The sequence below is a fragment of the Lipophrys pholis genome, assembly GCF_963383615.2.
Source record: "Lipophrys pholis genome assembly, chromosome: 23".
In the NCBI taxonomy this organism is placed as follows: Eukaryota; Metazoa; Chordata; class Actinopteri; order Blenniiformes; family Blenniidae; genus Lipophrys; species Lipophrys pholis.
Genome location: NC_137645.1, coordinates 4358401 through 4385331, shown reverse-complemented (window position 1 = coordinate 4385331; position 26931 = coordinate 4358401). Strand labels below are relative to the sequence as shown.

Sequence of the window (26931 nt, the reverse complement as noted above, 5' to 3'; positions counted from 1 at the left end):
GCTTTGTCAACAGAAGAGGCATCGATTTGTGTGCCGGTGAATCCGTCCCTCCGTCTATTCAGCCTTTCTGTCGTCTCCTCTCCCCTCATCCTCTCGCCCTTTTATCTTTTTCCATTTCGTACACCCATCCAACCACTCGGAAGATCATCTAAACCAACACACTTCCTTTTATTCAGCAGCCTGTCAGAGTTTTCAAAGGGACTTTTCGCCAACGTGTAACAAGCTGGTTTGAGAGGAACACCTGAGTCATATGTAAAGTTTGAATTGGATCTACTTCTAAGTCTTCATATTTCTCCTCAAACTGGAACAATGACAACTTTCACCCTCTCATATCTTCAACAATCCTTTCCATTTCAGAGAGCGCAGGAGGAAGTCCACTCCAAAGCGCTGAAGGTCAAGCTCCTGACTGACAGCGTCAACAGTTTCATCGCCAAAGCCCCGCCCACGGCCCACGATGCACTGCGCTCGGAGCTGGACGTGCTGACCGCCAACTACCAGCGTCTGTGCAGCCGCCTGGACGGGAAATGTAAAACTCTGGAGGTACGCTGGTGGCTCAACGAGTTATCAGCACAATTCAAACCACTGAAAAAAACAAAATGTATCACACAAAATATTAGATCACGAGAAACCTTGATAGGAAAATGTGATTTATTCCAATATAGTCCACCACTAGAAAATATGTCGTTTTTCATGAATGTATCTTTATAGTTAATGTCATAAAACACTATTTCATCTTTCTTAGGCTAACTTAACAAAAAAGTATATATATATTTTTAAAAAGTGATTTAAAAACTTGCTAAATATGTTTAGTTTTTAATTGTCAAATTTATAGAAAAAGATAAGAATTTATCATAACAGAACTCAAACCGGTCAAATTAAGTTTTTATAGTCAAAATAAGTTTTTATAGTCAAAATAGTTAAAACAATACTGGCATTAAAAGGAATAAAATATGTTTTTTGCCAATATTACCTTGCTTTATTAGTTTATTTCTGACTTCGAAGTGTGAAGTCTGCTCACAATAAGGTATTGCGAGTGTATCTCCACATGTTCCATAAAAATCAGCTGTCTCAGTAACTGCAGCCCGACAACTGTTGCTAATCTGCTCATCCAATATGCTGAAGTTGAACAGATGCTGCTTCAATGGCCTGCGCCAGTGCTGAATAAGTGAATATGAAATAAAATATAGCATCCATAATCATCTCCTGCGGCCTCAAGTCATGTTTTTTTCTTTCCCCTTTCCACCTCGCCTCACCCCTGTCCTCCTCCCTCCTGCTTCCCCTCATCACGCCTCATTTTCCTGAGAAATAATTACCCGGCATCTGGCTGACCTCGGCGATTCCACTGCACACTTCATTCGCTCCCTGTTTGTGCTCTGGATCTTTCTTCGAATGCACGAAAAGTCCTAATAATCGGACTGTTCTGTTCTGTGCAGGAGGTGTGGGCGTGCTGGTGCGAGCTGCTCTCCTACCTGCAGCAGGAGAACGCCTTCCTGGACCAGCTGGAGCAGAAGCTGGACGAGACGGAGAACCTGCAAGGGGGAGCGGAGGAGCTGCAGGAGGCGCTGGATGTGAGTATGAGGAGACTCTGCTCTTTTAGTCATTTCATGCACAGGCGTGTGTCAGAGTCACTCTAAAAACGGTCAGATTATACAAACTGTGACACTGTTGACATCCTGGGATCTGTTTAACATGAGTCGCAGCTCGGTTTTCAGTGGATGATAAATGCTGTGCTTCTCGTGGTCCCAGATGGTATGGACGACTTTTTTTTTTTTTCATAATTGTCACATAAGCAACCACACAACTCAAAAGAAGTGTGACTTGTACTCCATAAACCACTGTCGATATATTTTAAATGTATATTAATTGTTATGTGAGAAATTATGAGATGGAAAATGGGCTCAATTTGCACACTTCTGTGGTGGCAGTGTGAAGGAGTTCAGATAAGTTCACCGCACTTTTCTTTGCTTCTTTGTAAACAAATGTAATTTATGAAAATATGACTGGGAGGCTGAAGACCAGATGTGTGCTCAACAATATTTAGAAAAGTGACAAGAACAATATATAGCCCAGTAAAGTAATGAAAAGGAGACAGCGGGGCACGTTTTTATTGAAACAAAACGACATTCTGCGCAGCTAAAGACAAGATAAGTGAGGCCGGCGAAGTGTGACAGGAATGCAAATAAAAAGGGAAAAATTGCAGCCTGGGGCAGGTTTGGCAATGGTGCAAGATTCATTCAAAGAGAAAGTGCAATGTGAGCTTCTTCTGAAACTCATTTTCATCTGATTTAAGAGAAATATGTGAGAGATTATACTAGCAGTTGCTTGGAGGACATAGAGATAGATTAGATGCAGGCTCCTCTCGGCGATGTAAGAGGAGTGGAAGTGAAGTGAAATGAATTCACATCGCATCTTTGCAATTAGGAACACTGGGGCAGGGCTTCCTGCTTTACCAAATATTTAGTTTTAACTTGGTAAATTTCTCAAACCTCGCCCCCGTCGATAGCCTCAGATGTAAAAGCCGTGGATTTAGTGAGATTAAACAATGCAAAAAGCTTAAAGCCTCTCAACCAGGGTGGATTCCTTCATTGAAGTGAGTACAGAGCAGCAGAAATGCAAATAACTGCCCACTCAGCTGGATTTCTCAGAGGGTCTGTGGGCTACCCTCTAAGAATGTGTAAAAATCCCTGAAGTTGTTGGTTTAGGAAGCAGTCGGCCTCGTTTAGCCTTTAGCATGTCGTCAGAAACACTTTCAGTCCAGGAGTCTCAAACTTTTACCACAAAAGTGTCAAGTTCACACTTTAGGATTTAAAAGAGCTCCTGTTTGAAAATGTGACAGTGAATTTGCGTGCGTCTCCCACAAGTTAACTCGGGGATAAGTTTGTATAAGTTTGGATTCTTAAAACAACAGAACTGGGATCTATTTAAAGCAGGATTATCAAACCAAGCAAAACTAAACTCTTTCAAACTGAAATCAACCTGAATTCTTTGACCAGATCCTCTGAACATGTGATCAATGAGCTAGATTAACAGCTTGTGATGGTTTAAGCTGAAAGATGAACTTGAATAGAGCCAACAAATTGTCCTGAGTGATGTGTGCCTCCAGACCTGCTGTTTTCTCATATTTTGCTGTTTATTTGTTTGTGTGTACACACCCAGAGCCTCGAGGTTCTTCTGCGTCACCCGGAGGACAACAGGAACCAGATCCGAGAGCTGGCCCAGACGCTGATGGACGGAGGCGTTCTGGATGAACTGATTCAACAGAAGTTGGATGCTTTCAACACCCGATGGGATGAACTCATGGCGAGGGTAAGTAGGACTCACTGTTACAGAGTGCACACTCACACACAGACAGGCTGAGCCCAACATTTTCATTTCAGGAACACTGTTTAGCTGCTGTGTATTTCCCTCATTCATCTTTAACGTACCTTTCCTTTTTTTTTTTTTTTTTTTTTTTTTTTTTTTTTTTTCCCAACAGACCATTTTTTAATCACATAGATATCTGGCAAATATTAACATAGTCAGTCAATTATAATCACACAGTTGAGTTGAGAAACACTCACACATACAACTCAGAAAGAAAAAAAAACAAAACAAACAAAAACAGAAACACATCAGTCATTACACAATTTAAAATTGTTTAAAGTTTAAGTTGGGACCTGCTATAACCTCCACCCGAGACACACATCCTACATTTTCAGACATCTAGGTCACTCTGAGGGAACTTAATCCTTTGGATATATTGAAGGAAAGGACTCCAGATACTGCCAAATTTGTCGGATAAGCCAATGGTTGAGAACCGGATTTTTTCCAGTTTTAACGTACCTTTCCTGACACTGTTCTTGCCCTTTGCATCTCTTGCGGCACACTTTAGTCTTTGCTGATCACTGGCTTCCTCGTTCTACTCTGACATCTCTAGAAACTCTGTGAACATGCACGGCTCTGAGCTTGTTGCTTTCTGACTTGAAAACATGTTTTTGTGTTTGTGTTTATAAGGATTTAATTTAATATTAGAGGACGATTACAGCATATTAAAGCCTGCGTGGCTGTAAAACAGGATGAGGTTGATTTCTCTGAGTTTCGCGCTGTGAATAAACATCAATGACTCGTGTTGTGCAAGTCCAATCAAAACAACAGTTGCACACATGAGGGCTATTTGACGCTTTTGTCTTAATGTTTGTACTTTTGTGCTAATATCAACTAAAAATTTCACATTTTCTTGTTGCTTTTATGTCACACCTGCGGTGTGCGACTCCATTTCCACTGAACATTCAATAAGATTGAGCTGCAACATGATGGCACTTCCACCACAACTGAAAATTGAACAGATAGCATGACAACATAATCGTTAGTATGCCTCTGCAGCATTTACTACAAAAGATTAATAAGAAGATAGTCATTAAAATTCATTTTAAAGGCCTGAGAAGCTGAATTATCCTCATTGAATTCATGTTACAGTTTCTGACACGAAGAGTCCAATTACGATTTGAAGGCTGTCGACCAAAACATCATTTTCTACAATAAGAAAAGCCTGCGAATGGTGACACTCTGAAAATGGCACGGCACAAACTATTCTTCCCGAAGAAAAGCACTTTAATTAGTTTGAAACGCTGTCACCGTTTCATAAACTAACACGCTTTGTAAGCGTCTGTGTCTGTGGTGCTGGTGTGTGATTAAGGAGCTCAGATAACTGAAGCCCGGGGTTTCATCAAAAGGTGCTCCAAAAGATGAAATAAGAGTCCAGTGTCCAGAATTAGTTCAGCAATAAGAGCAGGTGTTTCTTTGTGCTCAATCCCGTCACTTGTTCAATTAAACAAACTGGTTGAAGGAGGGAAAAGAGACTCTTTTGACAATGTTTTCTTAGTGATCCTCTGGTTGGTTTCATCCAAATAAATGAACAGATTTGTTGGAACTTAGTCACAAGACACAGAGACACTTGGCTTAGGCAGTTTATTTGGGGTTGTTCAAAATGACAAGGACAAATCAGGTTTAAGTTAAGAGCAGCTAGACCGGGACCAGTTTTTAACACATACTGGACAGTATAAAGAGACGTCATTATGAAAGACAAACTGGCACTAGACTGGACTGAGAACAGGACATAAACACACATTAGGATTGGGGAATTAATGAATCACAGCTAACATCGATCAATCAGGGTAAAGGAGCACAGAGGAGGACATGGATAAGACATACAACATGAAACCAGAATACATTAAACACGACATAATACAAGAACAAAATCCACATCTATGACCACAATTTGTCATTTAATCACTGATAATAAGGTTTACTATTGGACAGTTGGATGATTGTAAAGAAGGCGCGGGTATTTTGTATTTGGTATTTTACTAAGTAAATGAGCAGAAAATAAGTCCTGTATTTTTTATTCTCACGCATTAAGTATTATGGTTTCCTAATGTTATAACCATATGAGTAGCATAAGTGGAGATCTGGGTGTAGTGACTTTATTTCACCACAAGGTGTCCTCAGCAGACCATTTCTGGCTTCAGTTCTGTTAATTTCTCCTGTGAATCATTGAGGTGAGATAGAGAAGTGCAGTGGAGTTGTGTTTGAATAGAAATTGCCTATTTGTTTTAACATATATGTTTAGAAATATTTGTGATGCTTAGTTTATTGTTTTTGTGAATGTGTTCAACCCAAGACTAATTGGATGTATTTGTTACCTCAGACTCTTTAGTCATGTGACGGTGACGCTCCATCAATCTGCTTGGACATAGAGGCGTAAAGATAGATGGCTGTTTGCACATATTAATTGATGGATGGTTGGATGGATGATATATTGATATTTATATGTAGAGAAAACAGAACTTATGGATGGATAAAAAAGCTTTGATTCCTTGTACAATCAGACCGATTCGTCTTTGACTCCAACTTTTGTCAAAGTCTTTTGAAACTTTCTCTGTAATGACATTTGACCATCAGCATCATTTCATTTCATGTCCCCTGTCTGAGCGGCGCGGCGCTCAAAGTTGAAGCAGTCGTCAAGTCGTTAATAAGAAAGGGACAGACCGACGGACACCCTGAAAACAAACCACCTCCGCGCTTTCATCATTTGTCTTCTCCTCCATTTTCCCCCTCCTTCACCTCCACACCTGCTCCTGATGGTCTTTTTCTCTTTCGCCACCGTCCTCCTCTTCCTCCCATCGTGTCCTTCCTCATCACTTCCAGCTACCATCAGTGACAGCGTTACATTCACAGCCTTTGACAGATTAGACACACACACACACACACACACACACACACACACACACACACACACACACTCGTCGCCCGCTGGGTTGATCCTCCCTCACAATAGAAGCAGATTAATGTTCTCCTTGCAGCCTGATAAGCCTTCCTTTGTTTGTCTGCCCATTAGAGACGACGTGTGTGCTGCGTGTTTGTGTGTGTGTGTCTTTCATATCAGACGTCTGTACTTGTTTTGGTTGTGTGTTTGTGTGTGTGACAGCATTAGAGAGGGTTGGGGCGTGTACGTCAGCATGTTTGAGGTGCGATCGGCCTCCTCGGAGCAATGTTTGTTCGTCGTCTACGAGGAGGACGAGGAGTTCGGAGATGAGAGCAGGCTGTTTGTGAGTACGGCGGATGGAAGAGCAACGCACTGCGAGACCCCGAAGTTCAACATCTCCAGCTTTTTCTTTTACGTATTTTCTCCTTAAGGCTTACTGCTGTCGAAGGACAGTTTACACCTTATCAGTTTAGATTTCTCATAATATTCACCTCGAATGCCCTCCAGATACCACATAAAGCTACTTTAAGTTTCCGTCAGTTCTAATCAGTTCTGTGGGTTTTCAAAAAGCAGGAAAGAAGCAGTGAGACACAGAATATGTGGTATTTAAGGGTTAGTATGTTGAATTCAAATTCCCAAACATCCAGTCAAATAACAAGCGTAGCCATTAAAGAGCTAACTCTCTTTAATTAAAAGCCATCTGCTTAACCAAAAAGACAACTCCATTTCAACACTTTGACCAAATGTTCAGTACTCATTCCCTCAATTTATTAAAGCTCAGTTTCCCCACATTTTAATTAGCCCCAGGACCGTTTTTAGGTTTAATATCCACACTAATCCTCGTGCAGTTACCTGCACTGGATTCAGAAGAGCTGCTGTGTAACACCGGCGGACAGATTTCATTGGATGAAAACACCTTCCTGATCCTAATCTGGTGAATGAACACCAACCACAAGTGTTCAGTCATTCAGGAAAAAGATGCTTAAACATATATGGAGTGAGATTTTTCTCTCCAATGAGTAAAGTCCACGCGGTGTCCGAGTGGTAGTATGGAAGTACGAGGGAGAAAACAAATTACCCTTTAGATGGGACCGTCGAAGGGTCTAGGATGTGCATGGTAGACCTCTAATCTAATAGGAAGTTTGTAATATTCTGTGAGTAGTTGGCGTCCAACAGACAGAGGAATAGTAAAAACCCTTCTCCAGAGCCATGGGAAGCTTGGATGGTTTCCTTTATTCGACGATAAATCAATACTACACCTCTCTGAGAGCTCACCTGCTGTGATCATACGATGAGATCTCCAGACTTTCCTCGCTGCCTCAGTTAAGAAACTTCTAAAAAAGTCCTTTTTCTTCTCGGATAACTTAATACCAATGAATTTGAGTAAATGTGGAGACAGTAGAGTAAGTATTTAATCTCGTTATATCAATGCCCTACTTTAAAAACTCACGCAGAGATAAAGTCCAGCCTACGTAAGCCTCTGTTGTTTCTGAATCAAAGCTGTTTCAGTGTTTCAGCGCATCCAAACAGCCGAACCGAACAAACAGGAGGAAATGTGGCGCTCAAGCTTCGCCCGCGGCGTTTCCAGCGCCGGCCACAGATCGTCTATCTCTCTTGTTCACAATCAGCGCCCTCGCCATTGTGTATCAGCATTTGTGTGTGTGAGAGAGAAAAGAAGTAATAAACCTGGTGTTTAATGAGAATCTGTATTCATGAGCCGGCGATTTCCAGGGAAATGGAGTACATCGCCACAGGGAAGGTTGTTATCAATGTTTGTCTAAATATTTAATCGTGCTCAACTTTCTCATTTCATACAATATAAAGTACGACACCAGAAAGCAGGAAGAAACCGTGTGTGACGCGAGGGTTGGCCTAACTCAGGGCTATACTTAGAGCCGTTATCCTCCTGTATGGGATTAGCATGCTCACCTGTAGCCACATGGACACTCTGCTTTATGTAAGAGCAGAGAAAGTGGACAGCCGGCGTCGTTTCCACCGGCAGCAGGAGATCGCGCTTAGCTTGATGCGGTGGCTCGCTCGGGGACGGCATGAGAGAGAAACCCCAGTGTCCGTCCTTCAAAAGGGTACATTGTGTAGTTCTGTGTTGTGGATGTGTCTGCGAGTAGATTTATTGTGTTTGTTCTGACACTAAAGTCACCTACACAGGCTCAGAGGAGAAAAGCTGAGTCACGGTAGGAGTTAAATCTGTTTAATTTGACTTTCAGTGTGCAAAATAGTTCAACTTTTACTGAACATTCTCAAATAGCTGGGGTGGGTTTTTACTTTTTCTCCGCATTTAAACGACAAGTCCCCACACTGTGTCATGTAACTGGCTAAAACTGGAGTTGAAAGTAGCCTGGAGTTTTTTTTTTAAAGTGTCCTGCAAGAATCTAGGAGTCAGGAATACCTTTTCCGGGGATGCTGCTTCTGCCTTTCATTTCAGAGAAGAAACCATGGTAAAAGGTGTGAAAGAACAAAAACTTTTTCATCAAAAACATCAGCGGTTGAGTTAATTGTACTTTTTGGAATAATTTTTTCATGCAAAACATTAGGTGTAGCAAGTGTAGCAAGACTAAATCTAAAATGACTTTCCAGATACGAGGGGGAGAGCTATGAGTTTGCATCTCAACAACTACGAAAGTTGAAAGTCGAGCAAAAACATTCGTAAGAGAAACAAGCTCACACCAAGCACAACGTCCCATTTATTTAATCAATGCTAACTATTCATAGCTCATCAATGAGCCTAACTTCAGGTTTAGAAATGTAGACGAACTATGGGATGATGTGCAATATTTACTATTTATAGGCGAACTATGGAAATCAGCAATAAACTAAATATGTTGGGTACCTTAAAGAGGTAGCCTGAACCGACTTTGACACGGCTTCTGAAAGCTTGGGAAAGAGGTTTTACTCTGAGTTGGAATGAGTGGATCCTTTTTTCTTTGCACAGGCGGTGCTCAGGCAGAAGGAGCTGGAGAAGAGCGTCCGCTGGGCTCAGGAGAACGACAAGACCCTGAAGCACATCCAGGACTCGCTGGCCAACACCGACCGTCACCTCACTGCATACCTGGCTGACCATATCGACGCCCAGCAGATCCCACAGGAGGCACAGGTACACAGGTTTACTCATTAAAATCAGTAAACAGCATAGTTTAGCAATTAAGTCTTGAATAATGAGGGTTTTTTTTTAAATCAGGGAAAAATCAAGTCAGGATGACTGAAACTCAGAAAATTGGTTTGATTTCACAGTGATGCTATAAAATTTGCTCGTTCAGGTTTTTCTAACTGAGTAGTTTTACATGTTAATGTTTCCGTTTTCATCCAAATGTTTTGGATTTGAACTCATTTATTCTCCTCCCACTTGGATTTATCACAGAAAAAGATGCAGTTATTAACTCAGACAGGTGCGTGTGTGCGTGTGTGCGTGCGTGCGTGCGTGCGTGCGTGCGTGCGTGCGTGCGTGCGTGCATTAGAACCCAGGAGAGAAAGCCAAATACTCTTTTTTTTTTTTTCTTTTTTTTTTTTTTCCCCCTTCGTCTTCTCTGTGGTCCTAATTAAGCCTGGAGCTGCTTTGGACACACACACACACACACACACACACACACACACACACACACACACACACACACACACACACACACACACACACACACACACACACACACACCTCCCAGACTAATCAGACCATCCATCACTGCATAACGACCTGCAGCCCTACAATGAGTGACGGCAACGTGACAGGAAGTGTGAGTGTGCGTGCGGGATTGTGACCACGTGCGCTGCAGACCACCAGTGCAAAGGATGACATTTCTCACTTAAACACACACGCGAGGGGGAGTGATTGGATTAGTGCGTGTGATTACAGGGCACTTGGTATTTAAAAAGAGAAAGGTATTGGGACTGTTTGTGTGTGCACATGCGTGTGTGTGTGTGCATGCGCATGTGCTTCCCCTCTCCCTGATTGCTCCTGCCCCCTTGTGGTTGACAGCAGGAGACACAACATCAATCTGTTTATCATAATAACTTAAGTCTTTGCATTTTGACAGAAAATCCAGTCCGAACTGAGCGGCCATGAAGCGACACTGGAGGACATGAGGAAGAAGAACCAGGACAAAGAGCCATCCCAGAGGATCATAGGACAAATAGACGCCACCCAGGTTCACAATCAGCACGCGAATACACTTAAATTCTATTAACACCAGTCATTTAACACCAGCCTCATTTGGTTCTTTATTGTCAAGCAAAGTAGTCCTGCCTCATTTGGATTTATTTGCAGAAATTAAGCATTTCAACAGCGGCCTCGCAGCGTGCACCCTCAAATGCTTGTAATTTAACACCAGCTTCATTTGTTTTTAGTAGATTTTTTTGCAAGGAATGCTTAAAATGCCTTTTTTTACATCTTTTACAGAAAATTATTCTTTCAGCATAACTAAACCTGCTCACTTCCAGGATACAGTGCGTCATTGTTATTTTGGTATCCTAATAAATAAAAATGATAGCACCAATGAAGTAATTACACCCCAGCTTCATTGGCCTTTTTCTGGTGGGTGGCTCCAAAAATGGAGTCCTCGTGTGTATTTTCAAGCGCGTGTCATTTTACACCAGCCTCATTGTGTTTTTAGTCGTCCTGTGCTTAAAAAAAAAAAAAGCACAACCCCTGCACATATGTTACATCAAGTGTCATTTGACACCAGCCTCAGCTCTGCTGGTGAAACTTTGCATGTTGATATCTGACGTCTTCTTTTAATTTGTTGTGTCTCGTAGAAAATGCTAACGGACGTGTGGACCAAGTTCCGCCTCTTCCAGAAGCCGGCCAACTTCGATGTGCGGCTGTCGGAGTGTGAGCGCAAGCTGGCCGGGGTCAAGAGTCAGGTGGGGGTGCTGGACATCCGCAGCGTGGAGCAGGACGTGGTGCAGTCGCAGCTGGAGCAGTGCATGGTGGGTAGTGCCGTGCAGAGAGCAGAGCACCCGGCGGGACTGTGTTTTTAAAGCGTGTTCCTCCGCGCGTTAACAGAAGTTATACAAGGTGCTGAGCGAGGTGAAGGGCGAGGTGGAGACGGTGATCAAAACAGGTCGGCAGATCGTACAGAGGCAGCAGACTGAGCATCCCACTGAGATGGACGACCGCATCACGGCGCTCAAACTGCTCTACAACCAGCTGGGGGCGCAGGTGAGTGGCAGCGCAGCGTCACGCAGCCCACTGCCGCGAAGTGTGTTTCACCTGTGTGTGTGTGTGTGTGTGTGTGTGCAGGTGACGGAGAGCAAACTGGAGCTGGAGAAGAGCCTGAAGCTGTCCAGGAAGCTGCGGAAGGAACTGAACGGGCTGACTGAGTGGCTCGCCGCCACCGACGCAGAGCTGACGCGGCGCTCCGCCGTGGACGGCATGCCCAGCGACCTGGAGGCCGAAGTGGCGTGGGCGCAGGTACTGCCCACTCTGCTGCTCTCCAACCAGACCTCACATCTAAAACATTCTTTCAGGAAAACTGAGCTAAATCCATTCAGACACCAAATTATTGTCACATAACAGGAAATTGGTGGAATATTGAAAAATGTTGATGGAAACAAATTAATATATATATATATATAGATATACCTCAATATTAATTGATTGATTTGTTACTTGCAGTAAAATTTGGCCACAAAACCAAATATTCATTATTTCAACTGCAATTCTGTTTATTTTTCTGCCATGTAAGCAATTTTAAAGTGGCTAGTTTAACAATTTTTGCCAAAAAAGCCAAACATGTGTAGCTTTGTTTGTGTCTAATTAATGTATTGGTTGCTTTCTTCAGCCACTAATCACTAATATCTTTGTCCAGTGAGGTGAAAGTACTTAAAACAGCAGGGTCAGTGGAGCTTCTGTGCAAATTTGTGCTGGAAGCAGAATTGACCTTGCTGCCACTTTCTCATCACGTCCTGTCTTGTGGTCTCAGTCCACCCACGGGGAGACGGAGAGGCGGCAGCCTCAGCTGCAGGCCGTGGTGGACCTGGCCGAGGCCCTCAAAGTCGTGCTGCGTGGCCACGGCGGCCTGGTGGACGACAAAGTCAGCCTGCTGCGCTGCAACTGGATCGCAGTCACATCCCGAGCGGAGGAGTGGCTCTTCCTGCTGCTGGTCAGGAGGCGAACGCACATCTTTATTCATCTGCTGCTAAATTTACTCCGGCCGCCGGCTAAAAATAGCTGGATTTGCAGCATTTAGAAAGTCACGCTTTCCCTCGCCCGTTCTCCGTCTCGCAGGACTACCAGCGGCAGATGCAGAAGTTGGATGGACAGATAAAGGAAGTGAATGCATGGATCGACGGAGCGGAGAAGAAGATGGACGAGAATGACAGCCAGGGGCCGAATGACGCTGTGTTGAAGGTTTGACGCTCCGCCTCTTCTTTTGGTTTTCGATTTTTTTACCATTTGCCTGAAAATAAAATTGGCTAGGAGCAATAATTAACCCTTGCTTACCTTTTAGGAGGCATTCATTGTTCAATCCACACTCAGTGTAAAATCAATGCTCCCTTTCTGCTGAAATACGTTATGACACATGAAATGATTTAGTGAAAACTTTCTATAACTGGAGGCCGCTCAATTAAAGCTGATTATCTGCTCATAATGGAAGATGGCTAGAAATCACAAGTATGTTCTCCTGACAAAGCGTGCATTCCTGAAACAGTTGACCCATTCAGGGGATCCTCGTTTACTTAGTTTGAGTTTTTTTTTCTTTTTTCTTTACTAACAAATAAGAATGAAAACTTTGAGGTGCTTTTGTATTTATTTAACAGTATCTGCAACTGAGTGTACATTTGGTGAAAATTCTCATGGAACCCCCTTTAGTTCCTGGCTCCTCTCTAGAGGACCTTAGCCTCTTACGCTCAGAACTTTCTAAAGAAGCTGGTATAATGAGAAAAGTATGGGTCTCAGCACTGAACCCTGTGGAATGCCATAATTCATTGTTTAGGAGCTGAATGACTACCATCAACTCAAAAATGAAATCTGTCTGTTAAATCTGACTTAAAAGAGTTAATGTGGTGCATTTAATCAATAGGACTAGTCTCTGTAGTTAGATGTTCTGATATCGAACGATATCATTAAAGATGGATTTGAAATAATGTATTTTATTTTAAAACAAGATATTATGGCCAACAGCTCTTTAACATACAAGGTTTCTCTGATTCTAGATGCAAAATTGTGGCATTTTGGGGGTATAAGTCTTTGCATTGATGAATTTGTCCATGTTGTGGTTCAGGTGCTGCGTGCTGAGCTGGAGCTGACGCGAGCGAAGATGGAGGAGGTGGGGGCTCTGGCCCAGGAGCTCATGTCCACCAGGGGGGAGAACTGCCAGGCTCAGGTGGGCCCCAAAGTGGAGCAGCTCAACCAGAGATTCGACACCATCGCTCAACGCATCACCTCTGGGCTGGTAGGGGAAAACCACCACCTGTACGATCTTCTCCCGCCGGCTGGTCTCTAATGACCCGCCTCTCTCTTCAGACGGCAGCTTCGGCGAAGGAGCTGGAGCAGTACCACAGCGAGGCCCAGGTGTGGCTGGAGCTCCTGGAGGAGGAGGTGAAGCAGGGGGAAAATCTGAAAGAGGAGGACTTCCAGGAGGACAAGGTCAAAGTCGCACACAGGAGATATTCCAGTTCGTTTATTTCCAGCTGCACTAACACACACTGTGTCTGTGTGTTTACATGCGTAGGATTGTGAGGAAGGTGCAGTGAAAGAGTTACTGGTGAAAGGAGAGAATCTACAGAAGAGAGTCCCGGACCAGGACAAGAGAGAGCAGATCAGGCTGAAACACAACCAGCTCAACAGCAAGTACAACACCGTCAAGGTAACTTCACTGATCTGAGCTGCTCCTCATCACATGTTGCATGTGCAGACACACAGGCGCTCAAAATGTAACCAACAAATAGTGGAGCTTCCCTTTAAAGCAAGGTCTGCAGGAGTGCACAGCCGAGGTCAGAAAGTCAAGCAGAAAGCCCTCAGACGCTTCCTGGCTGATCTCACAGCGGGACGGCCGTGAGCATTCAGACTGCTGCCATGCTAATTAATGTCTGTGTGCACGGAGGGGCTGTTAGAGGCTTACGTAAACCAAACTCTGCTGCTTCTGCAAGAAGAGAGGACCTTATATTATCCCTCACTGTCTTTCAAAAGGGGAAAAATGTCACATTTAAATCGAAAAATGGTTCAAAAGTTCATCAACGTCAGCTGATAAATGTTGACTTTCCATGCATACAGACAGTTGAACAACTCGAACTTCTGAATTAGATAAAATAGCTAAAAAGTAGATAATTAGGTACCAAAAAAACTAAAAAGGCTCTATAGGAAGCACGGCTAATGAGGCCAACTGGCTAAAATCACTTAAACTAAAACTACTAAAACGTTAAAGAAAAAACGGAACGCAAACATATATATATATATATATATATATATATATATATATGTTTGCTGCCTTTAAAGATGGAGCAAAGATCAGCTAAAAAAAATAGATAACTGAACAAAATAACTAAATAGACAGAAAAAGTGGCAACCAAAAAATACAATTAAGTCAAATTGAATGAAAAGGCAAAAACAGCTAAAATGCTAAAGCCTCTAAAAAGATGAAAGAGGCTAAAATTTGTGAAATTGGTTAAAACATTTGATAAAATCTATACAAATGAGCTGATAAAGTGTGTAAGTTTTAGTTGTGAATATGTAGCCGTTAACACTCCGTGCGCTCGTAGGACCTGCGAGTGCTGAGGAACATGAAGGCGCTCGCCATCGCCCCCCAGTGGTACCAGTACAGGAGGAAGTCGCATGACCTACTGGCCTGGCTGGACGACATCCAGCGCAGCGTGGACCAGTTACCCGACCCCCCCGAAGGAGAGAGGGTCAAGGTGTGCACACACATACAAACACACACACACACACACACACACACACACACACACACACACACACACACACACACACACACACACGCTTCCATTCGTAAAGTCACTGTTGTTTTTCTTTTCTTGCACACTGATGCTTTTAGTCCAACCTGCATCGCCTCATCTCACATGTTCTGTCTTTAAGCTTTTCTGTGTTGTGCTGGTGCACAAACCTCTTTTCCTTCTACAGCTTCCCGGAAGTCATCTTTTGAAAATAATTCACATTTTCCCGAAATGCAAAGGAGTGTATACACTAAAGACAAAAAGCTAAAACTTGATCATCAACCAGTGCTTAATGAATCGGTACCTACCTTCACTAATCCACTTTGTCGTCTTGTCTCCCGGAGGAAAAAAAAAGGGGAGAGGCGAGCTAGCTTTATCGAGTCTTAATCAAATAAAGTGAACATTGTTTGATTCACTCACACTCTGAATTAAAAAGAATTAAGGTAAACTTAAACTGATTTTTAAAGAATGTTGATTTTGTGTAATATTACTCAGAGTTGAATGTCATTTTTAAATTTTTAAATGTATCTAAAATAAGCAAACAAAATGCAATCATTTGACTTTCTACACCCAAAGATTGACACTGAAATGTAAACAATCGCAATAACATTTTTAAAGGGAACAACTGAGATAATAATCTTTGGAATATTGAAAAAAAAAAATTTGATTAAAGTTAACTAAATAACTAGCGAGCAGCAACTCTGGTACTACCAGTCTGCACCACAAGGTGGTACAGTGAGTTTCTTCTCGAGTGCTCAGAAGCAGCATGACTTAAAGCTAAGGCACTGTACCTTAAAAGTCTACAGAATTTAAAGTCGTATTAATTTCAAGATAAACACTACATCTCAGTTTTTAGGAATTTTAACTATTTCCACGAGAAGGTCAAAGGTTAAACTGAATGACAACCCCCTCCCCCATACACCCCTGAAGCCCCTCCCCCTGTCTGACTCTGTATGTGTGTCTTTCACTTGCAGATGATCACTATGACATTCCGCTAAGCGGGACGCGCTCGCCTCAGACTCGCCCGCCGTTTCCGAGCTCTGAGATCCACTGTGTTGTCTGCTCTGTGTTTTGCGCCCCACGTTGCTCACTTGTATTTATTTTTTTGTTCTTTGTGGAAATAAAGTGTGACGGCACTCCTGATCCCGGCAGCACTTCCTCATTTTCTGGATTTACAATGTTGATGTTTGACGCTGACAAACATGATATCTTGTCTTCTTTTTTTTAATTGATGTACTGTCTTTGTTGGAGTGTGTGTGAGTGGATTAATTACGTGTTTTTCAAGTACATCCATATGCCTCTGTGTGCTTACCCCGCCCGGTCCTCCCCCGGTTCATCTCGTCCAATAGGAAATTGGCTCAGAGTTCGACGCGAAGAAGGAGGAGCTTAAGGAGTTGCAGGGCTTAGCCAGTCAGCTGTCAGAGGCTGGAGCCGCCAATCTAGTGGAGCCCCGCCAACTCCAGCTCAACACGCGCTGGGTTGAGGTGGAGGGCAAGTTCATACCCTTCAAAAGACAATGCGTGAGTTTCACGAGGCACGACTTCTATATCTGCAGTACTAACAGAGCCTCTCCTAACAGCAGCTAGCCCAGATCCCGACCTCTTACACCGCTGTTTTTCACTAACTTTCAGCATGAAACCAGTCCACACAAATACCACCAAACTCTATCAAAACTCCTCGCCTTTAAGGATTAGGGTTATTAGCACATTACGTCTTTATGATTTCACCCATTTCATTGTATGTTGGTCTTTGAACAACCACATGGTGGAAACACATTGATTTCTGTTGTAGTTTGGATTTGTCTGGAATTTAGCTCAAAACTAGACAACTATAAAGTGTAAAGTGTGTTAAAAGTATGGTTTTTCATAGCTAAAAATAGTAAGAAAACAACTTGAAAGTAAGTATGATCGGACTGTGGCTGAGAAATCTAAGTATAAGTAAGCTCAACGGCAAGCTGCAGCTATAATCTGCACTTCTACTTTGCACCACAAGGTGGTACACTAAGTCGCTTCACCACCGTTAAAACAGGAAATACGACAAGATGCACTTTTTTCTTACTGTTTTAAATCCCACAAAAAGCACAAACACCAATTTTTAAATGTTGCTGGACATGAAGCTGAGCTCTGCAGGTACATTCAGACATCACAGAAGCAGGAGGATTAAACCACATTTAGAACGCAGGGTAAGTGGGAGCTAAGATAAAGTGTTCCCACCAGTTTGGAGATGACTCGAGGGGGAAACATGAATCACAGAAGGCTTTGATACAAACACGGTGCACTCGTGGGATTTAATGACGGTATGAGAATTGAGAGAATGATCAAACTAAAGTTCCCTTCAGGGATCAAATACCACAACACAGGATTTAAAGGTACAGTGAAAGCTGGGAGGTAGACTGTTTGTTGTGTTCGGTGGATTGGCTCGACGGGCGATATTAAACATGAGGCCTTCCACAGGGTTCAGTGGAGGAAAAAAGCCACGTGAATTTATTCACTGGAGAACAATAATGTCAAATTATCATGTAAATGTAGACATATATTATATATGTAACAGAACATGAAGAGCTTTTAAAACCTCCGTTTATTTTTGTGTTTTAGGTATATGCATATATAAAAAGTCCCCCAAAAAAAGAAAAATCCAGGTTGCTTTTTCTGTTTTTCTTTGCTACATACTCATTTTAATGTCTTCGGTGTGTGCATGGGAGGCACTCTCGCATGCCTCCGTCTCATTGGTTGCTCTGTGTCACCGCATGCTCTCCTTGCCCCGCCCCCGCCGGCAACCAACCGAACAATCAGTTCCCTGAACTGCCAATCACTGAAGATGTATGTATCCTGAGCTGGTCACCACAACCACAACTGCTTGGATGGATACACATCTGACATAAGAGATAGCATCATGTTTCCATTTCAGGCACTTCGTAGGGAAAAGAGGCTGGTGTCAAATTACAAACACTGGATGCTTGCAATGTCAGTGCTGCTGGAAGGTTTCTTTTTCATGAGGCGGCTAATCAGGATTCCTAAAGAGGCCAAGTGTAATCGATAATCCAGTGGAGCCCAACTCCTGGTCCCGAAATTTTATTTCGTTTTTTTTCCTAAATTCAAATAATGATCTGTTAAAAAGGAAAATAATGATTGATATGAATAGATATAAAGAATATAAGAAATATATTTCAAAGAAAGAGAAATGTGAGACTAAGCTGAATTTATGTCAAATGTTTGTCCAAGAAACAGAATAATTAAAAATGGAAGTGCATATAAATAGATATACCTTAAATTAACTGGATGTCTCTTTGTGTATTTAAAGAGTTTAAAGTGACAAACTCATCAGGTTTATAACCTACTTCAATGGTTTTATTAAAAAATCCAGGTTTGTATAATGATTTTTACACATTCTGCTAGATTTTGAACCTATGAATGTAATTTTTCCTTCATGAAGTAAGAAAAGATTCATGACTTTTTAACAATAAATTTTTTTCTGTGGCAATAAAAATACTTTAGATTTTTCGTATATAACAACAAAAAGGTGAAAAACTTCAATTTGAGTAAAATTACAGATTTTATCTAAAAGTAGCTTATATTCCTAAAACTTCATTGAGGTTTAATCCCTGGTTTAGTCATGCATGTTACAACTTATGCATGCAACAATGAAAAATTCAAGAAATCTGAGTTACGTTTGAGTATTTATTTTTGTCCATTTCCAGATCTTATAGCTTTTTCCACCAGATTCAATGACAATCAATACAACCAAATGACTGGCAACAGTCGCCCAGAAACACCGGCGGAGTGAAGAGAAAAGCACCTCTTTCACCAAAATAGCGCGTGGAGTCATTTCCATGTGGCGTCTGAGCTGCAGTGATTGAGGATGGAGGGTTTGAAGCACATGAGTGCAGATGTGTATTCAGTCCAAGTCAGTCAGGAGCGAGAGCAGAGTGGACCTCGTCATGAGAGAGAGTCACATTACATTATTCATTCCCCGCCGCAATCTGAGGCTCGCTGGAAGATGTGCTGAAATATGCTTAAAGGAGCCACTATCAGGCAAAGATGAGAGAGATTTCCTCTCATCATCCGCATCCGCTCTGCTCTCGCATCAACACACGAGTTTTAAAAAGTCTCCACAGGGCCATTCTGACCTGTGTATGTGTGTGTGTGTGTGTTATCTCAGGCCTTCAGTAAGTCTGTCACACTGGGTTTTACACTACAAGCACTCATCCCGCCTTTTAAAAAAAAAATGGCCCGTTTCTCATCATTTAAACACATTTTACCAACTTCGACCAGTTTATCAGGACAGAAATCCCACTGGAAGATTTTATGGTGATGGAACCATTTTCTGTCTCTACTGAGCTACGCTCTGACTGCTGGCGGCTCCGGGGAGCTTCAGGAGCGAGCTCAACAGCAGGAAATGTCAGGGTGGGGGTCAATGTGGATAAATCTGCTTTAGTGGAAGAATAAGAAATCCAATTCCACACCAGGAGCCAATAATTATACATATCAAGGTAATATGACTAGTTTGGTTTGTCCAAAAAGAAAAAGGGTATTATCTATTTCTCAAATGAAAATATGAACTTTTATCTACTTTCATTTATTCTCATTAAAATAGCCTTCTTTAACTAACACGCCACTTCATGTAGATTCCCCATTTTTGCACTGACAGTAAGTTTTCCGCCACATAGCTTATCATGGACTTTACTCTCCTAGTCTGGTATGAACATTACTCCCACAGAAACCAGTAACTCGTGCTATATAAACATGTGAGGAGTTTATTTTAAACAGACTTGCTGCAATTTAAAAACCTCCCACTGGGTGTTGGCATCACTGTTGGAGCTAAACACTCGCCCCCTGATGCGACACCCCCACTGTCAGGTCCGTTAACATCCGTCGCTTACACAGTTATTTTTAAAACGGCACTATTTATTCAGATATATGTGTAAATTTCTCATCGTCACTGAAAGAGCACAAAGTGAAACCCAGTGTGACGGACAGCATGCAGGGAAAACCTGGGACATGTTCATTTTTGGTCAGACGCTACAAGAAAGCTGCTTCAAAATGTAGTTAAAAGGGCACTCCTGTAGTTTTCTGAAGTCTAATCATCAGAATGACTTCTATGAACGCAGTCATTGTAGATAGTTTGACTCTTGGGGGTCTTTGTTTGGATTTTATTGTGAGTTGTTAACTTCTAAATTAAGCTTTTATCCATAAAAACCCTAAAATGTCAAATTTAATGGAACATTTTGGAAAGGAAAAGACCCACTATAATTTTATCGAACATGTGTAGCATGTAGGGTTTGTTTTTTGAAATACAACTAGCTCCAACTCGTGTAGTTTTGCAATTTAATTTTCTACCACAAAGGGTTGCAGTGAAAGTAAGGGTATTTGATAAACCCATGACTGCTTTTTACTTGTATTTTGACTAACAAAACTGACAAATACAAGATCTTACACAGAATAAAGTACAAAGTGAGTCCTGGCTATTGAAAGTATCTCAAAATTTAAATAAATTTCCCCCGTAATGAAAAAGCGCATTTATAAACATGTGACTCGCTGCTGCCCCCAATGCTCAAAAGTGGAATTACATTAATCATACAAGCTGTACCTGGAGAGAGCTTTAACTTTTGATGTGAGGAATCCTGCTGACACTGGTTTAAATGACACCACAGCAGCTTTATTGAGTAAAACAATCTGGAGTGCCCTTGAACAGAGAGTGAGAATAGAAAGCCACGTGCACGGCCCCCCCTCTGTGGACTCACCCCTGCCCCCGACATTATTACTGCCGCAGCGCACTCGCCCAGCAGCCATCATTAACTTTCTGTGCGGCTGCTAACAACGCTAATGTCCGTGCTGTACTTTGGGGCTAATTGAAGAGTGTTTTCTGACAGAGGGCACAGCGGGGGTCCGTCATGATGAGGTGAAGTGAAGAGAGGTCCCGGGATCTCCGCACAGAGAGGGGGCTTCATTTTCCACGCTGAGCTGCACACTCAGGAAGCCTTCGTTAGAGCCAACTCACAATCAAAGGCTCCGTTTTTAAAGGCATGGCGTCTGACAGCCTGGAAACATCTGGGGCTTTATCAGAGTTTATATTCATCCACATCGTTTTCAAATGTGGGGCAAGGCCCCCTGTGGGGGCGCCAGAGAGCTTTGGGGGGGGTCAGGGAGATGCCTTTTCCCAGCATTGTGTTCTCTCCATTTTTAACATTCTGAGTTTAAATCATTCCAAAACAATCAATAGAAGGTTAAAACATACATTTTTGGGTTTATAGGTCGCCAGATAAATTCTTAGCAATATTCTAAAATGTGAAAAACATTATGAAATGGGTTTAAATGAAATATTGAGATGGAGTTTAAGATCAATCAGGACCTCAATCCTAATCACTTTGAAAATGTTGCTTTAAACTACAATAAAAACCCACTTGTTTTCAAGAAAAACTCATGAAAGCCCCAAATTGGTTTCCAATTATGTAGAAAATGTGTTGTCTTGTAAGAAGAATGTGTGTGTTTTATCTCATGTACTTTTCTGTCTGTGGCCTCAGGAGTACCTGAACGAACTGCAGGCGCTGCTGCGTTCAGTGGCTGAGACGGACTTCAAGCTGAACTCTCCGGAATTCTGGCCTGCAGCCTTCTACAACCTGCCCCAGCAAGAGCAGTGCCTGAAGGTCGAAAACCGCCTCCAACACCACTTTATAAACATCGAAATGCACAAAATCATCTCCACAGCATGTCATGTTTCAGGATTTTCCAATATGTGACGCGAATATGATTCTGAATTAGTGTTTTTGAGAATGATTTACACTGATTAGAAATGTATGTTTCCATCACTTAGAACTTTTTAGAGATTTGTGTGAGACAAAAAGTTATCTTCATCCAGAATTTAATGCAACTTCAAGTACAACTGGAAAACCTTTCTATAGATATAACCACAGATGTTTCAGTTTCATTGACAAGTGATCAATTAAAGGCTGATCCAATTGATATTATGTCATGTAAACACTTTGGTCTGATAAGATTGGGTCTGTAGGACTGAAAGGAGGTTTTGAGGTTTAAGCTTGTAAGCTGTTAATCCCACTACGAAAGTTGGGTTACTTTTTTTCTCAGCACCAACAAGAAATCTGATTAAAATTGTATCATATGAACATTTCAATTTGATTCAATTGCCAGTATCTGATTGATATAACCAATCCTCAAAGCTGGTGTCAGATCCAAACATAGTCCATGTAAACATCACATCTGATGTTTGAATTGAATCCTTTGACTGCTTTGTTTTTTAAAGAGTTTTTACAAAGACAAATGCTGTACCCTTCTCTGTTCCAGGAGGTGAAGGGAAATATTGATAAGCTGTTGGGCCCGGTGGAGGGGGCGCTGGCCCGCAGGGAGGAGGTGGTGTCGACCGCTCGGCCCCTGGAGGGCCAGAGGATCCAGGAGACCGCCACCCTCCTCAGCACCAACTGGGACAAGCTGAACAAGCTCTACCAGGACAGACTCAAGTAAGAGTGGAGTCCAAACTGGGAGGACTGGTGTTTAATGAGCACGGACACACGGGTTAATCCACCTTTGTCTGTCCGCGTTCAGGCGCTGGCGCGACTGCAACGCCAAGTGGCAGAAGTTTGTGTCGGACCAGAAGGAGTTGGAGGAGTGGCTGAACGACGCCGAGAGCACACTGAAGCTGTGCGAGGGCGACTCGGCAGCGCACAGGCAGCGCCTCAGGGTAACACATGGTCACTGACAGGAGCCACAGAGGAAAACTGAGAAACACGACTGGAATCCCTTACGAGCTCATTGCAGGCCAAAGTGGGGATGTTACAGTAATAGATTACTCTGTCGTTGGTACATTTGGGTGAAACAGTGTCATTTATATAAGGAACAGTTTCTCTTCTGGTTTGAAGCCACTTCAGGGAATTTATCCACGTACATCTTCAAAGTGTGTGTGTGTGTCATCGGACATGCTCAGTCCACTTTGGGCCCTTGTGATCAGCCCTCAGTGTCCAACTGAACAGACAGTGAACGACCATCTGCTAACCCACAACACAAGCTGCTACCTGAACACACACACACACATGCATGCACGCACGCAGGCAGGCACACGCACACACACACACACACACACTCTCTCTCTCTGATTAATCTCTTACTTTTCATATACTGAAAAGTATCCTTGGAAATGGCTTTTTTTTCCCCGTTAGTGTGAATAATTTTTTTTACAGTTCTGACGAGAACTTTTCAAACTTAATGAGAAACTTCAGCTCAAAGCTCTTTTAAATAAATAAAAGGAGCAAGTACAGGTGTGTGTTGTTCACCTAGTGTTGGTACAGGAGAGCAATGAAAAGACGTGCGACGGCAGAGGATCAGGATTAACCATTTTCAGAACAAATCATTTAAAAAACATTATTCTGACGTTTTGTCTCAGAATTATGAAAGAGAATTATTTGTATTTTTTTTTTCTCAGAATTTTACTTGATTAACTTCTGAATTCAGTTTTTTATGTGAATCACTTTTTTTAACAACACAATCATGTATTAATCTTTCTTGAAATTCTATGTGTAAGACAAACAAAATATGGTACTTTTTCTATTTTATTCTACTTAGAAAACAAGATAACAAAATTCTTTTGAAGATATTGAAGTGTTATTCTAATCATGAAGTCTTATTATATAAGTCTGAATGTCAAGACATGAATGATAATGAAACCTATAGACAGAAAATGTTGCATTATGGATGGGAAATTATTTTTAAAAAGTTATTTTGATTTCACACTAAGTGCCAACGTCATGGTCACTCTTCCTGTAATAATACTGCGCGTCTCTGTGTTTGCCCAGGACCTGACGGAGGCCATCCCGCTGCAGGAGGTGGTGCTGGGCCGGGTGAACTCTTCGGGAGAGGACATCAGCCAGCTGAGCACGCCGGACGACGCCTCGCGCCTCCGATCGCAGCTGCAGGCCATCAACGCTCGCTGGACCGACATCTGCCAGCAGCTCAACGAGCGCAAGAGGAGGTGAACGTGGGAGATTTGTACATGCACAGCATACATATTGCAAAATTCTGACTGACCAAAGAGGCTAAAGCCTCCTGACCCCCACAAGTCAAAGGGAAGACAAAAAACAGTCAAATCCTGCAATGAAGCACAGAACATAGGTGTTGATTGCATGGATTGTTTGGTGCTGCAGGTCTGCAGAGGCGCGCACAGCGGCCGCCGAGCTGCAGGAGGACATGGGTTCGATGCTGGGCTGGTTGGACAAGGCGGAGGGGGTGTTAGCCATCCCGCTGCAGCCTGCAGAGCCGCAGCACATCAGAGACACGCTGGGAAAAGTCCAGGTACCATCAACAAACACACTATAATAAGCTACAGTGTGTGATCATCTGTGCAACTTTTAAATGTGTGTGTGTGTGTGTGTGTGTGTGTGTGTGTGTGTGTGTGTGTGTGTGTGTGTGTGTGTGTGTGTGTGTGTGTGTGTGTGTGTGTGTGTGTGTGTGTGTGTGTGTGTGTGTGTGTGTGTGTGTGTGTGTGTGTGTGTGTGTGTGTGTGTGTGTCAGGTTCGTGTGGAGGAGCTCCCAGTCAAGCATGCAGCAATGGAAAGTCTAAACTCCAGACACAGACACGTCACGCTCCCTGCTGACCGACAGAAAGACGTCAAGAATATCAACACTCGCTGGGCTCAGGTCAGCTGACGGTCAACTACCTAAAATCAGACCCGATCAGACCACATGAGGGGCCTGATTCTCTCCCACCATCGCCAAGTTAAAAGAAGCTCCTCTCTTTAGGTGTCCAAGGCTCTGCCTGAGCGCCAGCTGGAGATCGAGGGTCTTTTGAGGGAGCTGGAGAAGCTGCAGGGTCGGATGGGCGACCTGTCGGCCTGGGCGTCAAACACCAGAGCCAAGCTGGAGCAGTCTCCTGAGCAGCCTCCACCCGGGGTACAGAACACACACTGACATAAGCTCAAGTTGAACGATGAAGTGGAAAGTTTGTGAGACAAAAAAGTCTACCCTTGTTAGTTTAGCCGAGTTAGCCTAGTCTGCCAAATATAAAGCATTAATTATGCCTGTATGAGAACTTTTAGGATGTCATTTGATCCGATGACAGTTAATGTGAAAGTAGTCAGAGTTCACTAGCCATTGATAAAAATCATCAGTAATTCTATTGAATGAATAACAACGTGAGTATTTTTCCTGCATTGTTGTCTCGGTGCTCCTGCAGCTCCCTGAGGAGGTACAGCTCAAGCAGCCGGAGGTGGAGTTTGTTTTGGAGCGAGCCAATCAGCTGCTGAAAGACACCCCGCCCAGCCAACCCGCCAAGGCGAGGAAATCAAATGCCACACAAATCATTTCTGTATCTTTTCTAGCTTATTGAGACAAAACAACCCGTTTTGTGTGCAGGTGAAGTACGAGAAGCTGAGGGAAGACTGGACGGTGATTCTGGAGCTGCTGCGGCAGCACAAAGAGAGGATGGCCGCCCTGCTGGTGGCCAAAAAAGCCAGTGAGACGTCATTTATTGCATTTGTTAGCCAATGTGCAACTGTGAAAATACCTTCTGTGTAATAACGTAGTGAGTTAGAGCTTCTTACCTCACTGTGCTATAATAAAACCGTGTGTGTGTGTGTGTGCGTGCGTGCAGACGAGACTCTGACAGGAAGCTCCCAGCCCGAGACTGCAGCTCTGGCTCAGTTCAACAAGTCCTGGGCTGAGCTCACCGACTGGCTCACCATGCTGGACAACATGGTGCAGAACAAGCGAGTGGTGGTGGCCGACCTGGAGGACATCAACGACAACATCGGCCTGCTGAAGGTCTGCTTACCTCCCATGACAGGGTGGAGGAATCGGCGTTTAAAACACGGCTCTCAGACTCATATTGATGGTGCAATAACCTGGAAATACAACACATGCATCCTCATGTTTCTCTTGAAGTTAGAACAACATGCATATGTTCTCTTTCCTCATAGAGGACTCGGAGCATTCACATGTGATGCATTCGCTTTTCAATAACCTCATTAAGTCGAAATATTCATCGAAAAATTAATAAAATTTTAATAAAATGATGGATTACGACAAAAAATCACCAGAAACCATCTTGAAAATTTGCAGTTTTGTTGCTGATAATGCAACTATTTCTTCCAGAGAAGACGTGAGTGGGACAGGAAGTCGAACGATCTCAATCTTTGTCTTTCGTGTGTTTTCAGTCGTCCCTGCAGGAGCTGGACCAGCGTCGCCCCCTCCTGGAAAAACAAGTCACTGCAGCCCAGAACCTGAAAAATAAAACCAGCAATCAAGACACCCGCAATGCGATCACTGAACGCAGTGAGTCACTTTGTTTTTCTACTCACTACTCTCACCACAACTGTGTCTGACCTGAAACGTGAACCTGACTTTACCTCAACTCTCTCCTTAAGTAAGAACACAGCTCAGAAGCTCCTGATCTGCATAATATTTACATCCCACGTACACCAATTTATGCAGGGTGTTGGCTCATGGCCTGCTAAAAGCAAGGTGCTGGAAAATATGCAAACCAAACAGGCAACACAGAATAAATCAGAGGGATCGACTTCGGTTTCAGGCTAACATCAAACATAAAATATCAGCGTGATGGCCTTTTTTTTCTCCCGGGAGCAGCTGTATGTGAGAAAAACATCCCCTACCTGCTGTTTTTGTTTCACATGCAACATCTAACTCTTCCAGATACCTTCCAGTTACCCAACGTGGTTCAAATCTGCTGCTGAAAATAGTCTGTAACCGTTACACTTATACACGGAGGTCAGGGGGATGCTTTTTCCCAGCATGGTTTCTCCTTCAGTTTTTCAGAAAAGATGG

At 42.9% G+C, this 26931-nt stretch overlaps 1 protein-coding gene across 1 annotated transcript in view; it reads left to right on the top strand.

Moving 5' to 3' along the window:
* LOC308127802 (dystrophin-like) overlaps positions 1–26931 on the top strand; it is a gene marked incomplete at its 3' end in the record, with an annotated part of 105190 nt that overhangs the window by 62079 nt on the left and 16180 nt on the right. Inside the window, exons 30-55 of the mRNA XM_080493131.1 lie at positions 358–540; positions 1434–1568; positions 3157–3306; positions 9195–9356; positions 10291–10401; positions 11009–11182; positions 11259–11414; positions 11496–11666; positions 12178–12357; positions 12483–12605; positions 13480–13650; positions 13722–13844; positions 13930–14064; positions 14957–15109; positions 16498–16668; positions 21669–21791; positions 22447–22619; positions 22705–22840; positions 23949–24124; positions 24297–24444; positions 24664–24789; positions 24892–25041; positions 25325–25423; positions 25504–25603; positions 25742–25911; positions 26304–26421. Coding sequence (XP_080349257.1) covers positions 358–540; positions 1434–1568; positions 3157–3306; positions 9195–9356; positions 10291–10401; positions 11009–11182; positions 11259–11414; positions 11496–11666; positions 12178–12357; positions 12483–12605; positions 13480–13650; positions 13722–13844; positions 13930–14064; positions 14957–15109; positions 16498–16668; positions 21669–21791; positions 22447–22619; positions 22705–22840; positions 23949–24124; positions 24297–24444; positions 24664–24789; positions 24892–25041; positions 25325–25423; positions 25504–25603; positions 25742–25911; positions 26304–26421 — 3817 coding nt within the window. The remainder of the gene's footprint in view (positions 1–357; positions 541–1433; positions 1569–3156; positions 3307–9194; positions 9357–10290; positions 10402–11008; positions 11183–11258; positions 11415–11495; positions 11667–12177; positions 12358–12482; positions 12606–13479; positions 13651–13721; positions 13845–13929; positions 14065–14956; positions 15110–16497; positions 16669–21668; positions 21792–22446; positions 22620–22704; positions 22841–23948; positions 24125–24296; positions 24445–24663; positions 24790–24891; positions 25042–25324; positions 25424–25503; positions 25604–25741; positions 25912–26303; positions 26422–26931) is intronic.